The sequence below is a fragment of the Numida meleagris genome, chromosome 3 (assembly GCF_002078875.1).
Source record: "Numida meleagris isolate 19003 breed g44 Domestic line chromosome 3, NumMel1.0, whole genome shotgun sequence".
Taxonomy (NCBI): domain Eukaryota; kingdom Metazoa; phylum Chordata; class Aves; order Galliformes; family Numididae; genus Numida; species Numida meleagris.
In genome coordinates this window covers 87,866,854-87,880,651 of record NC_034411.1, presented here as the reverse complement: position 1 = coordinate 87,880,651, position 13,798 = coordinate 87,866,854, and the positions used below count along the sequence as shown (strand labels likewise).

Genomic DNA, 13,798 nt, shown 5'->3' with positions numbered 1-13,798 from the left:
CCTCCACATGCCTTGATTTTCTCTGGGCGCATGCCCATATTCTCACTAAAAAATCATGTAACCAGAAAAGTACTTGATAAATGTAAATTACACATCCACATAAAGCCCTAAGATTGCCTACAATCAGTAAAGGATCTGAGCTGCAGGAACAGGGTGAAGTGTATCTGTTACTCTACAAGCAATGCTTAAAGCACTGCGATACTGAAATCTGGTTGTCTCTGCTATATTTCTTCTCCTCTGCTATTATCTCAGGCAAATGTCTCCACCTTTCTATACCTGCAAGGTAGGGATAACAGTAACACATCTTTTATAAAGCATTAACATCTGCTAAAGCAATGGAAATATTTTCATTCATATTAACAATAATAATTGATGGTGCCCATCTGGCAGCAAAAAAAAAAAAGTGCAGGAACAGAGCACAAAGCATTTAGCTGAAAATATAGCAGTCAGGAGAAGTGCCTGTGTCATGTGTTGTAAAAATGGAAAACAGAACACAAAAGGCCCATTTAATTCATATGAGATTCCCAGTTCCTCATGTACCATGTTTGGTGCTGATTTATTTGAATTAAGATGGCAAGAAAACCTCGTCTTGCTGCTTTTTGTTGGATTTTTAGTTTAATTTTCTTTTGTTTTTAATCAAGCTCTCGCTCAAGCCGTGTGAGCAAGTATCCAGTAACACATTGTAAATCACAGTTTGCAACCTCTCTGACTGCAGATGAGATAGTAACAGATAATGCTGTATAATTCACATGTGGCCCGTTCGTCATTCAAGCACCACATGTTAGATTCTCTCAATGCACAGATGAATGTGGGAGCAGAAAAGTTGTTAGAGACTGCAAAGAACATAATTTTAAAGTCTTGGTTCTTAGAAGCCCCTGCTTAATGCTGAAACAATTCAGAATTTTATGAGTACAAGCCTAAGACCTTTTCAACCACCTTTAGAATCATCTTTGAGTCAAAGTCAATTTACAGAGAAGCTGGTAGAAGTTTCAGAAGACAGGGTGAGAAAAAAATGGAATAGAAAAATATGCAGTCAACAATCCAGACAAATGGTTTTCCAGGTAAATGGCTGAGAAAACGGAAGTGTCTGACCTCTGATGATGATAAAAAATAGCAATTTCACAATGCAGTGGTATTTGAAAAGTGTCAGAAATAATAGTCCTGCAGTTGCACAGACAAGGTCTATAGCACAGCCACTGTTCTGAACCCCACTTTGTGGAGAGATAGGTGTAACCCAAAAGTGCAATTTCTCTGTATTGTCCCTAAAAATAGACACAGTTACAGTGTCTACACTAGAGATGTAACTCACAGTGCCAGGTACATAGTGTTTAATACAGTGAGGCCCTGAACTGTCTGACATTTGACTTCTATCATAATATGAAGACAAAATACTGACTTCTAGTCCTGTAGGTACCTATAGAACACAAAATAAACAGCTGTGCCGGACTGGTTTCTTATTCCTGAAGATATCTGAAATTCTCACATGGCTCCTTTACCTGCCTAATCACTCAACACAAACACGAATTCATCTAAAAATGTAAACAGGCCCTGCAGAAAGAAAGAGTCATAGGGTTGGAACGAACATGTCAGTCAGGATAAATGTTCAGAGAGATACGTGACAGAACAAGAACAGAACAGAGCAAGATCATCCTTTTTGCCCACAGACGTCCATGCAATGCTTGTCGGAGGTATCTCTAGCTGAGTTTCATAGTGACTGGATGTGCTGCTATGTTGTTACCAGATGGCTTTATATTAATTTAATTTTTAGCTTGATCTTGCATTAGAAGAAAGGGGCAAATGCAGTCTGAACAAGCATGTTTTTGACTATCAGCAAGTCTCTCATACCTGTTCCCTGATTAATTAAAGGTTTTTACTTCTAGCCAAAATCAAGAATATTTGGCACTATAAATACTTCGTTGAAATGGACATCCAGACAGAGCAGAGATGCCCATCCAATTCCAAACTGAAGGCAGACTGTTACGTGGTTCACAGCGTAGCACACCAGAGAATTTACAAATGCTCTGCACTTCAGTCAGACAGAGATCACCTTGTCTTCATAAGGTCTCACAGGACTATGTACTTTTAAGGGAAAATTAAATAATTGCTGCTGGAATACTGTGCACCTTTCAGCTTTGACTTCTACAAGTTGAGTTCTTCTATGCCACAGAAATTGTCACTGGTAGCATCCTGTAAATATTTGATTTAGGCCAACAATGTATAGCAATAGCACTGACATTACGAGTAAATTGAAAATTAAGATGTTCAGGCCCATAGTGAAACACTGATTTTGTACAGTTTACTCTATTGTTCTATTTTTTAACTCTTTAGACTCTACCCAGTTGTTAAGGATCCAGAAAATTTAAGCAACTCTAAAAAGGATATAAGTGCTCTAAGTGCTAATGGAATTATCTTAGCAATTATATAAATGGGTACAGATTATGATAATATAATTTGATACATTTACATACATGTTATTTGTATATTTGTATGTGTATATGTTATGTATAAACATATGTAAAATCACAGATATTTCATAGGACCTAGCAAAAGAACAAAAAGCCCTGTACTGAGTAGTCTTAGAGAGGGGGTTACCTGAACCAGCTTATATGAAAGCATACATGTATAACCTTATTCAGAGCATCCAGAGGGTGTGGTACTAATATTCCTCCTTTCAAACAGAGGAATTATTAGTTAGGTATTTAAGGAGATTTTAAAAAATATTTCTGCATTTCTAGTACGTTTTGAGTGGAGTGTGAGCAGTTCGGAGGTATGATTTCAAGGTGTGATATTTATTAATAGAGTAGATGGCTCAACCAGCTGCAGCTTAAAAAAATACAGGACATATCATAAGACATAACAAAAGTCATTTTGAAAAATGTCTGTAATAAAAATGAACTGCAACAAAATGCATGAATGACTCTAAGCAATCTCTAGCTTTTACCTTTAAAAAAAGATGTGAAAGTGGTGTCACTTTGTCATGTGTCTCAGAAGCAAAATCACAGTAGAACAAAGTAGTATTACAGGTTTATTATGTCTCAAAATATAGAAATATATTCCAACAGCATATTTTTAGAATAATATAACAATAATCCTCCATTTCTTATTCTCAAAATGGTACACCACTATTTAAAAATATATTACTTAATGTACCCAAAATGTAGTTTTCATCAAATTCTATTTAGAAAAAATCAACTTCTGAAAAGCATATCCTCCTGCCCAATTTATACAGCAACCTGAAAATTTTTTGAAAATAACTCAGGAATTTAACCTTTTTTATTTAGCCGTTCCAAAATGGTAATTCAATTGGAGACATAATAATTTGATATAAATCATTGCGTGTGAACTGCATCTAAATGTAGATATGTTGGTAATGTATGTATAAAGTAGAAATGGAAGTGTAAAATGGAATTGTTTGCATTAAGGAGATAGAGCTCCGAAGACAGAAGTCAGAACTGTAAATTTTTCAAAAAACTGCGTGTATGCATAAAAAAATGTATGTAATACTCCAGTAGCAAGATAAAATAAATTAGTTTCTGCAGAAACAACAGTTGCACATTCGCATGCGTACAGTCACACATACATGCTGATTTTATCAGTCTGTCAAAATCTGAGTTTTCTGAAATATGCCTTAAATAACCACTGAAGTCAACATCTGCATGAATGGATTGCCTAAGGAGAAACTGGTATGTACCATTCACTTGTTGACAACACTCTGAGAACTGTTAAAAAGCATTTTTAATCAAGGTAGTTCAAGATAAAAGCGTATTATGGTTAGCCATATAATAAAGAGAAAACTGAGTTTCAATTTTCTCATTTTCATAATGCTAGAACAAAGGGGTGTCCAAAGTTCTCAAATGTGTTAAATTCAAATAAGCGTATGGATGCTGGTGGTGAGGATGATAATGCTACCATTATAAATTGTGCGACTCACAACCACAGGATTTTATTTGAGGCCAAAAGTTTAGGGAAATGAAAAAAAATTGTATGGATTTAAGAAATTTCGAAGTTATAAAAATTGATGCTAAAAAAAGGAAATATATCCCATCTTACATCTCATTATTTAAACCAAGCCTTCTAGGAAAGAAGACAGGACTGACAGGAGGCTGCAAATTACCCAGCAGCTCCTTATGAATGGTATTTTTCATCTTTCCATGTGAACAGCCACCATCACGGACAAGTATATGGTAACTTCACCTATGTGATGGTACGGCTTGTGTGGGTTTTTATTTGATTTTACCTTGTGCTGTTACTATAAAAATATTTGCTGCAGTAGCATGATGTGATGGATAATGGACCGATGAACTGAGGTAAGAACGTTGTAGTTCAATGCTTAGTGTTAACTTGGAAGGTCTGATACAGAGGCTAGAGTCTGTCTCTGCAGAATTCCCAGAGCTCTGAGCCTTTTGCAAACCCTGCAGCCCACAGGCCCAGAAGTAGCACACTCCTTCAGTTACACTCATCTCGTTAAAGAAAATAGTTACATGTGCAATCTCTTCACTTCTATTTTCTATCTACTATTTATTTACTTTAACACTGTTCAACATTTCACTTCTTCTAATGGAGCAGAACTTCTAAAAGAAAAAAATATGTTTGGCCAAGCAGTCTTGTTTATTTTTTTTGTGCCTTTTTCTAAATAAATATCCCTCCACAGTTTTCATTGGCACAATATGACCAAACGTATTTTCATTCTTTAAACAATATGAAGCAGTTACAGAAGTTCCAGAGTTACTAACCTTAAAAAAATCAATACAAAGATTTTACTTTAAAGTATGGAAATGGAATTACATAGGTTCCAGTATGTTCAATTCAAAAAAATTAGTTTCTGAAGTTCTGCTGCTGAGTAAGGTGACCCATAAAATAAGTGATTTTGAAATTTTGCTCATACAAAAGAAACTATATACTTTTAAATAAATAAAAGCTGCTATATACATTATACTGTACATTTAAATGAGAGATGACATGAAATGGAATAAATTTCGAACTGCCTTTTCATCAGCAAGGCTTGTATCTTGACTTTATTACAATTCTGAATAAGCCCCTCTGCTTTAGATTATTATTTTTTTCATCCTAGTGGCAGCCACATGAACGCACCACCATATTCCTGTATTTCTTTAAAATAACGTTGGAACTGTCATCAAAGTAGAGCACGGAGATTGCATTCAGTTTTGTTGGTGCACAGCATGGCTTTGGTACATGATCAGGGAACATCAAATGAACCTGAAAGACAGATAAATATATAGCTCACGTATCAAACAGAGAGGTACAAGGACAACGTTGGTACAAGACATGTCTTTGCAATTCACAGAGTTCTGTGGTTCCAGATTTTCCTCAGCAACTTTAAAGCAGAGCTTACCTCCAGAATGTTGCTCTGATTTCAATTGTGCAGGCAGTGTTATACAATAATAGTACATGGAGAGTTAAGTGGGGAGAAGCAGCCAAGATACAAAGTTGGTTTTCAGATGAAATTTAGAAAAGAGTTGAAGTTAGGCTGCAGTTTGGGAAAACACATATGTTAGTACCATCTCCGCTGAGGACGATGCTTAACATGAAGCACATGCTCATGTCCCTTGTTTCACCAAGACTCCAGCATGTGCTAAAATGCTTTCTTGCATAGAGTCTCAGCATGGAGGAAAGTTGTGACAGAAAGCAAATGCTGTGCGGGCAAAGGCTCATAGCGAAACACTGTTTTCAGTCTATGTAAGAGTAAGATGTGCTCAGACATCATGAGTGTATTTTAAGGTCTTATCTAGGTATCTGTGCATCCAGCTCTACTTCTGTTGAAGTCAAAATCAATTTGTAAGGCAAGTGCCAGCTGGACAGGAAGCTTGGGGAAAGGACCCAAACAGAGAAGGCTTTCTGTACACTAAGCTAAAATATATGAATGAAAGGTTAAAGAGAAGAAAAACAGTTTTGAACAGCATCCCAGAACGAACAAGATCTAGTGGAAATATCTGAAAATGGGGGAAATACAAGCTCTTTGTACTTGAAAGAAGGTTGGATGTAATATTCTGCACATGCTGAAGACTTGGAAACTGGGGAGGCCAGAAAGGAGGGAGTTGTAATAGAGAGGGCAAGAGATTATTAAGGCATGGATGAAGACTTCAGCAGTAATAGGTTTCATTTGTATGTTAAGTCTTTGTAAATCTGTTAGAGCCATCTGTCTTGCAGTGATATAAGCCCAGAGTCTTTGCCAGACAACAGAGAACAGTCTATCAGGAAACGATTTTTACATAACTGTTACCATGAGAAGGTCTTCTGAAATGAGCAATAATAAATCCTGAAGAAACAGTTTAGAAAGGGTTTAGACACACATTTAAAAACAGTTTAACAAATGAATAGCAAAGCACTGGAGAAAAGAATGACTGTGCCATGTTTGAGTTCCACCAGCTCCTGCCTCCCCAGCTCCACAGCTCTGCAGCCCCTCACAACAGTGATGCCCACAGCATGGCAAAGAGGGAGCATCTTAATGAAGGGTAGAATTTCAAAAGCCTGGAAGACAGCGTGTATCTACCTGCTGATGCCCTGAACTGAATGATCATGAGGTCATTTCTACACCAGTGCTTTTTCAGAGGCTGACTAGAGAAGAGAGATAATATAATTCATTAAATACAGCCTTTCTTGTATTTATATGTATCTGTTTGTTCTGTCTACCTAAGTTCAGTCTCAGAAAAAGACAAGAGAGGTACTAGCCCAACATTTCTCCTACGTTTGTTACAAAAGAGAAAAAAAAAATGAGTCAGTAAAGTTTGGAGGGGTACCAAGGAACAATCACTTCCCAACCCAAAGAGTGGGCTCTTTTAGAATGGTGTAATCCGTATGGCTGAGAGATGATTACATTTGGATTAGGGTGGGGTGTATGAATAATTGTTTCTCAAGCCATCCCCATGTGCACACCTTGTGTAAATCTGAATTGTGCATAATTTAAACCATAAAGCATTAAACTACTGTTATCTCATCTAATTTATGTGCAGTTAAAATTTAATTAGCCTCTTGATTTTTTGGCTCCAGAACTGGACGCATGTACAGTACATGCAGAGGGAGACATACAGTTCCAAAAAGGCCATAAAAAGGAGGGAAAATCTAAGTATCCAACTTTTAAAAAGTGGACAATCTACAAATATTTCTTAAACATCGGAAATTAATCATTTTTGGAAAGAGTAGATGCACAAGAGAAAATAGCACTGGTCCACTTCTTATTTAACGGCCCATAATTGCAGCAGGGAACTCTAACTTGAGGATCTCAGTGTAATTGGTGAATTTTCTGGGCAATGTTTACCTAATGATAAACTTCTGCTTTGCTGACTGATTTCTTGTCAGTTCAAGACTGGATGGATTCTGTTCTTCATCATCTCCTAGGCACACTGCTGTATTCCTTGCCAACTAGCATTTGCTGTTCCCTTTCACCTGAACCTCTTACCACAATTCTGTATATTCCCAGCCTCTGACTTTTCTTTTTGTGATTCTTGCTAGCTTCATTTCTGGGGTAGAGGAATAATGTTACACTGGTGACTGGGCTTGAGGAAGGTACATAAATGAGAAGTTGGATGGAAAGGGAATGGTCTCAGCACATGGTGAGTTTCTAAAAATATCCCTCTCATGTAACATAGCAATTCTCACAAGCAAAGTTTTTTTTTCTATCGAAAAGAATTGGGGAAAACCAAAATTTATTTTCATTTTCTTTTCTTTTCTTTTGATTTTACCCAGGAGGGTGATAGCTGTACTCATTTCTGAAGGGGAAAAGGCTTTTCAGGCCCAGTTGTTCTGTCATTTCTAGAAATTTATAAGGAATGACAACCATTTTATCTTCTCATTTCATCCTCCCACTCCTTTCTTGCTTATTGTATCTCATTCCTCCATTTCTTAATCCATCTCTTAATACGAATGATTTTCAGAGCCAATTCTTCAGCTGCCACATTTGAAAAATCACAACCATTCATCAGACCTGTAGCACTGCATTCTAAAGGTCTTGATTTCTGGAGCTGCTGTGTTTCCCGAAGTGTAGGTGAACGCCTGTGGGCTGGAGGAGGCCTTGTGAGCTGATCCAACTAAGATCATCCTTTTGGCAACTCTGGTTGATGCACAGGACTAACATAAGAACTGGCAGAGGCAAAAAGCTGGCTGCAATACTTTCACATGTACCAGGCAGAGCAACAAATTCAAACACACTTACTTATAAGTTGTATTTGTTAGCCAGGCATGACTGAACACAATTTCTTACATGCAAGCGCATCTGCTTGCAAAGCTTCACATTCAATTATATTTTAAGTTTTTTGCCAACAGTTGACGACAGAGGTCCAGAGTGGCCAAGTGTCAACATTTCTGGAAGGAATAGCTTGTAGATGTTAACATGGAGCTTCAATAAGCTGCAGGAAAAAAAAATCAGGAGAACCAGACACCCCCTTTGGCTCCTGTCTACACAATTCTCCAATAATAAGACACAATCTTCTCATGTATTATTATTTTGGAAATTGAAGGGAAATCTATCACACAGGCCATTCTGGACAATTCATCTCTTCTCCAGTGTAATCATCGAATCATGTCTTTGAAATGAGTAATTTCACAGAAATAACCAAAATCCAACAGTGGTAAACAGAGAGGAAGAGACAGGCCCTGTCCCAGGACGCAAGCGCAAAACAGGGAAGTGTAACATAGGCAGGGACATACCAGTGTCTGAACAATGGCATGGTTTGTTGCGTTCATGTGGGCATTGAGGGGAAAGGAGCACTCTCCATCACAGTAAAATGCAGCGTAGCCCTCTGGTGCAATAATCCAGTCCTAAAATCAGAACAAATAAATTCACACAATTTTATTTTATTTTTTTCACACAGAGAATGTAGAACTATATCAAACTAACTAAAGCTTGTCCAAGGACAAAATGAACTTCAGAACGTGGCATGTTAATATACTTTTTTTGCCAAAAATAGAAGTATTTGCTTTATTCCTGCAAAACTCCAATGAAAATTAAATTAAGCTGTTCTGAATACCAACTAATGACACTGTAAGGGGAATTAAAGGTCCAAACATATTTATTTGCAAACTTTTCTTCCGGGACTGAAATTCTTTACTACTTTTTTGTGTAATAAAAGTAATTCAAATGTATCCTCTTTCTTCATCATATTCAATACTATTAATTGCAATATTGCATGAGACTAAGAGTTACTAGAGATTACTCAGTTGAATGGCACTGAATCATTAATTTTGAGAATATCTAGCAACAGACAGTATAGGGAAAAGAACATATGAAGGAAAATATATTAAAACGTTGACAAATTGATGTGTTTAGTTTGCTAAATTCCTCCTTTGCTTGACAAAGGTAATGGATTTGCCATGGGAAGAAGGGAGAGAATCTATTTCACATTTTTTATTTCTTTTTATCGCATTCCATCCTGAGTCTCACAGATTAAATACTTTACAGTGTAACTTTGGTTCTCCATCTCCAACTTCAATTTTTTCAAGTATTTTATGTGGAAAAAAAAATATTTTCTTTTTTCTATGACTACCTTGACTGACTGATCTGTGAGCCTTGTGTATCATGGGGCATGTGAGAATTTCATGTTTCAACAAAAAAAGGAAAGAACTGGTGATACCTGAAAAAGGCAGACAATGCTCACTTGTTCAGCAGCCTGAACTCAAGTCAATATCACAAGCCTGCCCTGTCACCACAGACAGGATACTTATGCTCTGCAAACTTGTAAAAACACTATTCCTAAATCTTCAGGCTTCTGTGAGGATAAACATACTACACAAATCAGAATCTGAATTGAGCCAAAAACAATCTAAAATGTTCTCTATTTTCTTTTCCTCATAATAACTCTACTTCTGTCTTTACGTCCCTTTACTAGAAGTAACTTCTTTTTCTTTGTACTTTATAAAAGAGAGAGTTTTTCCTAGGACTTATGTCAACTGGGCTTTGGTGTTTTAAAGACCACTGAACAGTGATGTAAGTTTTCATTGTCTATGGACCCCAACCTGGTGAAATCACTTTGACTCATGGAAGACTGGAGCAGGGAAAATTTGAGGGCAAATTTCAAAAGTCCCTTTGCTAACAACTGTGGGGATTTAGGTTTCATTTACTCCAGACCCATGCAGATCTTGAGTAATGGTTCAGATTTATCTTTCAGTGAATGCATTCAGATTGTAAAGCCAGTAAAGTTTGCAAAACACTTGAGAGAACAGCACCAAAAAAGGTAGAGAGTTAGTGATAGGGTTTCATTTCAAAATGCATTTAAAGAATTTGTCTCTCATCAGTGAAATACCAATTACCACGAAGAAAACATACTGTAAATACTGGGGGACTGTAAACTAGACTGTCCCAATTAGCATTGATAGGAAACAGAATTTATAATCATACCTGCCATCCCAAATCTCGGAAACTGACGTAAAGTTCATGTTTCTTACAGGCTTGCTTTTGCTCACTTGTGTTATAATCTATACGAAGAAAATAAAAAGTCAACACTTTTTTAAGAAACATGGTTAGAACTGAAAAGAGATTGCTGTTTTTGAACTCCTGACCAAACTGTTCAAAGGAAAGTGACGTGCATACTGTCATTTATACTCCTAGGGTTGATCATATAGGCGATGTAGAGTAGGATATTCAGAATAACCAGTGTCAGCCTGATGCAATGTGTGTATACAGCAGGAATAAGACAATACTAGGGAAAACAGGTTAATATGACTTCTGCTTGCTTGCTAGCTAAGTGACAATTCTGATAATATCTGCACGTGTAATTAAAGCAGTACACCAACTGCCTGATCCAGGGTATACTGAAGTCTTCTGCGTGTTGGCACAAACTTAATCATGAGGTAAATAAAGTAGCCCAGTCCAAAAGATGAGTTAACAGTGAAAAAAAGTGGTCCTCAATCAGCAAAACTTCCAGAAGTCTGTTATTTAAAAGTTAGCATGTTTTGTACTCATTTTTAAATCATATTTTCTGGAAACATTAATCATTAAATGATGTGTAGTTTTAGATCTAATACGGTACACGAGTATAATCACAGCTGCTTTTTAAAGGTCTGAATGTTTCCAGGCAGTGAGTGATGTGTCAGGATTGAAGGACATGCAGAACCTACCACGTGTGCTTCTCCAGAACAACCTTTAGTCTTGAGAAAATGTAGTATTTTTTCCTTACTGCCCCTGAGTAACAGGAAAAAAAGGTGGTGTGGTCATGCCTCCACCCCATTAGCACCCTGGATTTGGTTTAGTGTCAGTGAGATGTGCAAGGGAGCAGTATTTTTTGAACAGTTCTTAGCACTAAAAAACTTGAAGCTGGGATAGGACGATCTGTGTTTAAAAGTCCTTGGAAAATTAAAGAATAGACTTTTTTCACATAAAATGAAAAAAATAATCAATTTTCATTGTACCTAGAATAATATGGAAGAGCTTTCAGTTGATTGGAGGAACTCCATGATGTGCCACAGAAACTGTAGAAGAGAGAAGGAGGTTCTTCTAGAATTTGTTTTTAGATTTTGTTTTGAGCAAGTTCCTTACAGCTTAACTGAATGAAAAGCTTGCATATATGTTTAGAAATATTAGCAATACCATTTATTAATGCTCACAGTTAAGCACCATGAAGTCATAGGATTGGTAGGCTATAAAAAACCTCAGTGATAACTTAGATATTCTTTCTGCTATAAGATGGAATCAGTATATACAGAGGATTGCTGGCAGTTAATTGTCTGATGTATAGTTAAAAACCTCCAAGAGACTAAGTTCTACAGCATATGAGATAACCTGTTGTGTGGCTTCACCATCTCTGCAGAAAACGTAAATGAGCTTTTCTAGAAATTTGCCAGTTGCTTCTTGTCAACTATTCTCATTTGTCCTATTGTTTATTCTCTAAATTCTTCTCAGTTTGTCTGTGTCTTTCTGAAGATGTGACGGTCAAAACTGAAGATAGTACCACATACAGTAAAATAATTATTTCCTGTGATTTCTGGATGATTTTCTAGCAGTAGGCCACAGAATGCGGATTTTAAAGGAAAATCACACTGCCAAATGATCTACTTCACTTTTTTTGAAGTATTGCTGGCTATTCTGTTGAACTTGTGTAAATCAATGGACAAAGAACAAATTAGGGTTGTGAATATTGATGAGATCTGCTAAAACCATGAGATCATGGAGCTAAAGGTTCAAAAGAGGTGACCAAGATCAACAAGAGAATTGCAAACCTGGGCTTCAGGGGAACAGGACAGATTTCAGACTCAGAGGTCTTCTTAATGTGACCTGATGGGTAATTGAGCTGGAGTCCAATGGAGCTTGGGATAGCTGGCTGATCTGATCTGCCAGGAGAACCTCTGAGAAGCATCAGGTAAGTGCATTCTCATATGCAGGTCAAGCAGACAGTAGCACAAAGCTACTGTGGCTGAATAGTAAGCTCTTGACTGAGTTCAAATTCAATTATGAAGTAATTTTAATATTGATGTACAATGAGAAATAACATAAGACGTATTTCCTGAGCATATAAGGAAGAGTAGCAGGAAAGCCAAAGCTCAGCTGGAGTTGAAACTTTGATGAACATGAAGGGTAACAAGAAGTACTTCTATAGGTATATTCAAAACAAGAGACAAATTAAGAAAAATACAGATCCTTTGCTCAACCAGGCAGAGAACCTTAGTGATAAGGACTCAGAACAGGTTATGGTACTTGATGCCTTATTTACCTTGTTTTTTACTAGCAAGATTTGCCTTCAGTAATCCCGAGTTCCTGAGCCTAGTGACTGAAACTCTATCCACACAGTAAAATAAATAGAGTTAGGAACCGCTTAAGCAAATCAAAGACATACAGGTCTCTGTGAGCAGAAGGCATGAGTTTAAGGGTGGAGAATGAGTTGACCAATCTCACTGCAAAGTCACTCCCTGCCATTTCTGAGTGTTCGTTATGACTGAGGAGTATTTCTTATGATTCACAAATGGAAAATACCACACCCATCTTCAGGAAGAGTAATCAGCTCAATCTCAGTTTCTGTGAAATCTGCGGATCAAATCCTCCTGAAAGCCTTGCCCAGGCATATGGAGAACAAGAAGGTGTTTTGGAATAGTCAGCATGGATTTATGAAGGCCAAACTGTGCCTAAACAACTTCACTGTTCTCTGTGATGAGCTGGCTAGCTCTGTGGGCTAGTCACAACTGGGTGTTGTTCGCACTCCTTTTGGAAAGTTTTTTAAGAGGTCTTCCATAGTATTCTTATATCCAAATTGGTCAGATATGTTTTGGATAGGTAAAGAATATAATGGATGGTAACTTGGCTGGACTGCTGGGCTCAGAGGGTTGTGATCAGTGGTATGAAGTCCAGCTGGCAGCTGGTTGCTAGGGATGTCCCTCAAGAACCAGTACTGGTGCCAATACTTTTTAATGTCTTTGTTAACAACCTGAGCAATGGGACAGAGCGTGCTCTCAGCAAGTTCATAGAAGTTACCAGATCTGGGAGAGTCATCAATCATCCAAATTACCAATAAAATGTTGGACTGAATCAGATCCAGAAGAGATTCGATATCATTAAAAATGCCCATCCAAATTTTACTTTTATTAGTAACATGCTATTTGAATATGCTTTTCTTTCTCTTTCTTTTTTTCTTTCTTTCTTCGTTTTTTCTTCCTTTTTCTTTCCTTCTTTCTTTCTTCCTTTCTTGCCTTTCTTTCTTCCTTTCTTCCTTTCTTCCTTCCTTTCTTGCCTTTCTTTCTTCCTTTCTTCCTTCCTTCCTTCCTTTCTTGCCTTTCTTTCTCTCCTTTCCTTCCTTCCTTCCTTCCTTCCTTCCTTCCTTCCTTCCTTCCTTCCTTCCTTCCTTCCTTCCTTCCTTCC

General features: G+C 37.2%; 1 protein-coding gene across 2 annotated transcripts in view; it reads right to left on the bottom strand.

The window, feature by feature from the left end:
• Window positions 3,041-13,798, bottom strand: part of BMP5 (bone morphogenetic protein 5) — a 56,087-nt gene continuing 45,329 nt past the window's right edge. For both annotated transcript variants that reach the window (XM_021392599.1, XM_021392600.1), the window contains 3 exons: window positions 10,352-10,428; window positions 8,665-8,775; window positions 3,041-5,217 (listed from right to left, as the gene is read on the bottom strand). In XM_021392599.1, the coding sequence (XP_021248274.1) occupies window positions 5,068-5,217; window positions 8,665-8,775; window positions 10,352-10,428 (338 nt within the window). In that variant the 3' untranslated portion in view covers window positions 3,041-5,067. The remainder of the gene's footprint in view (window positions 5,218-8,664; window positions 8,776-10,351; window positions 10,429-13,798) is intronic.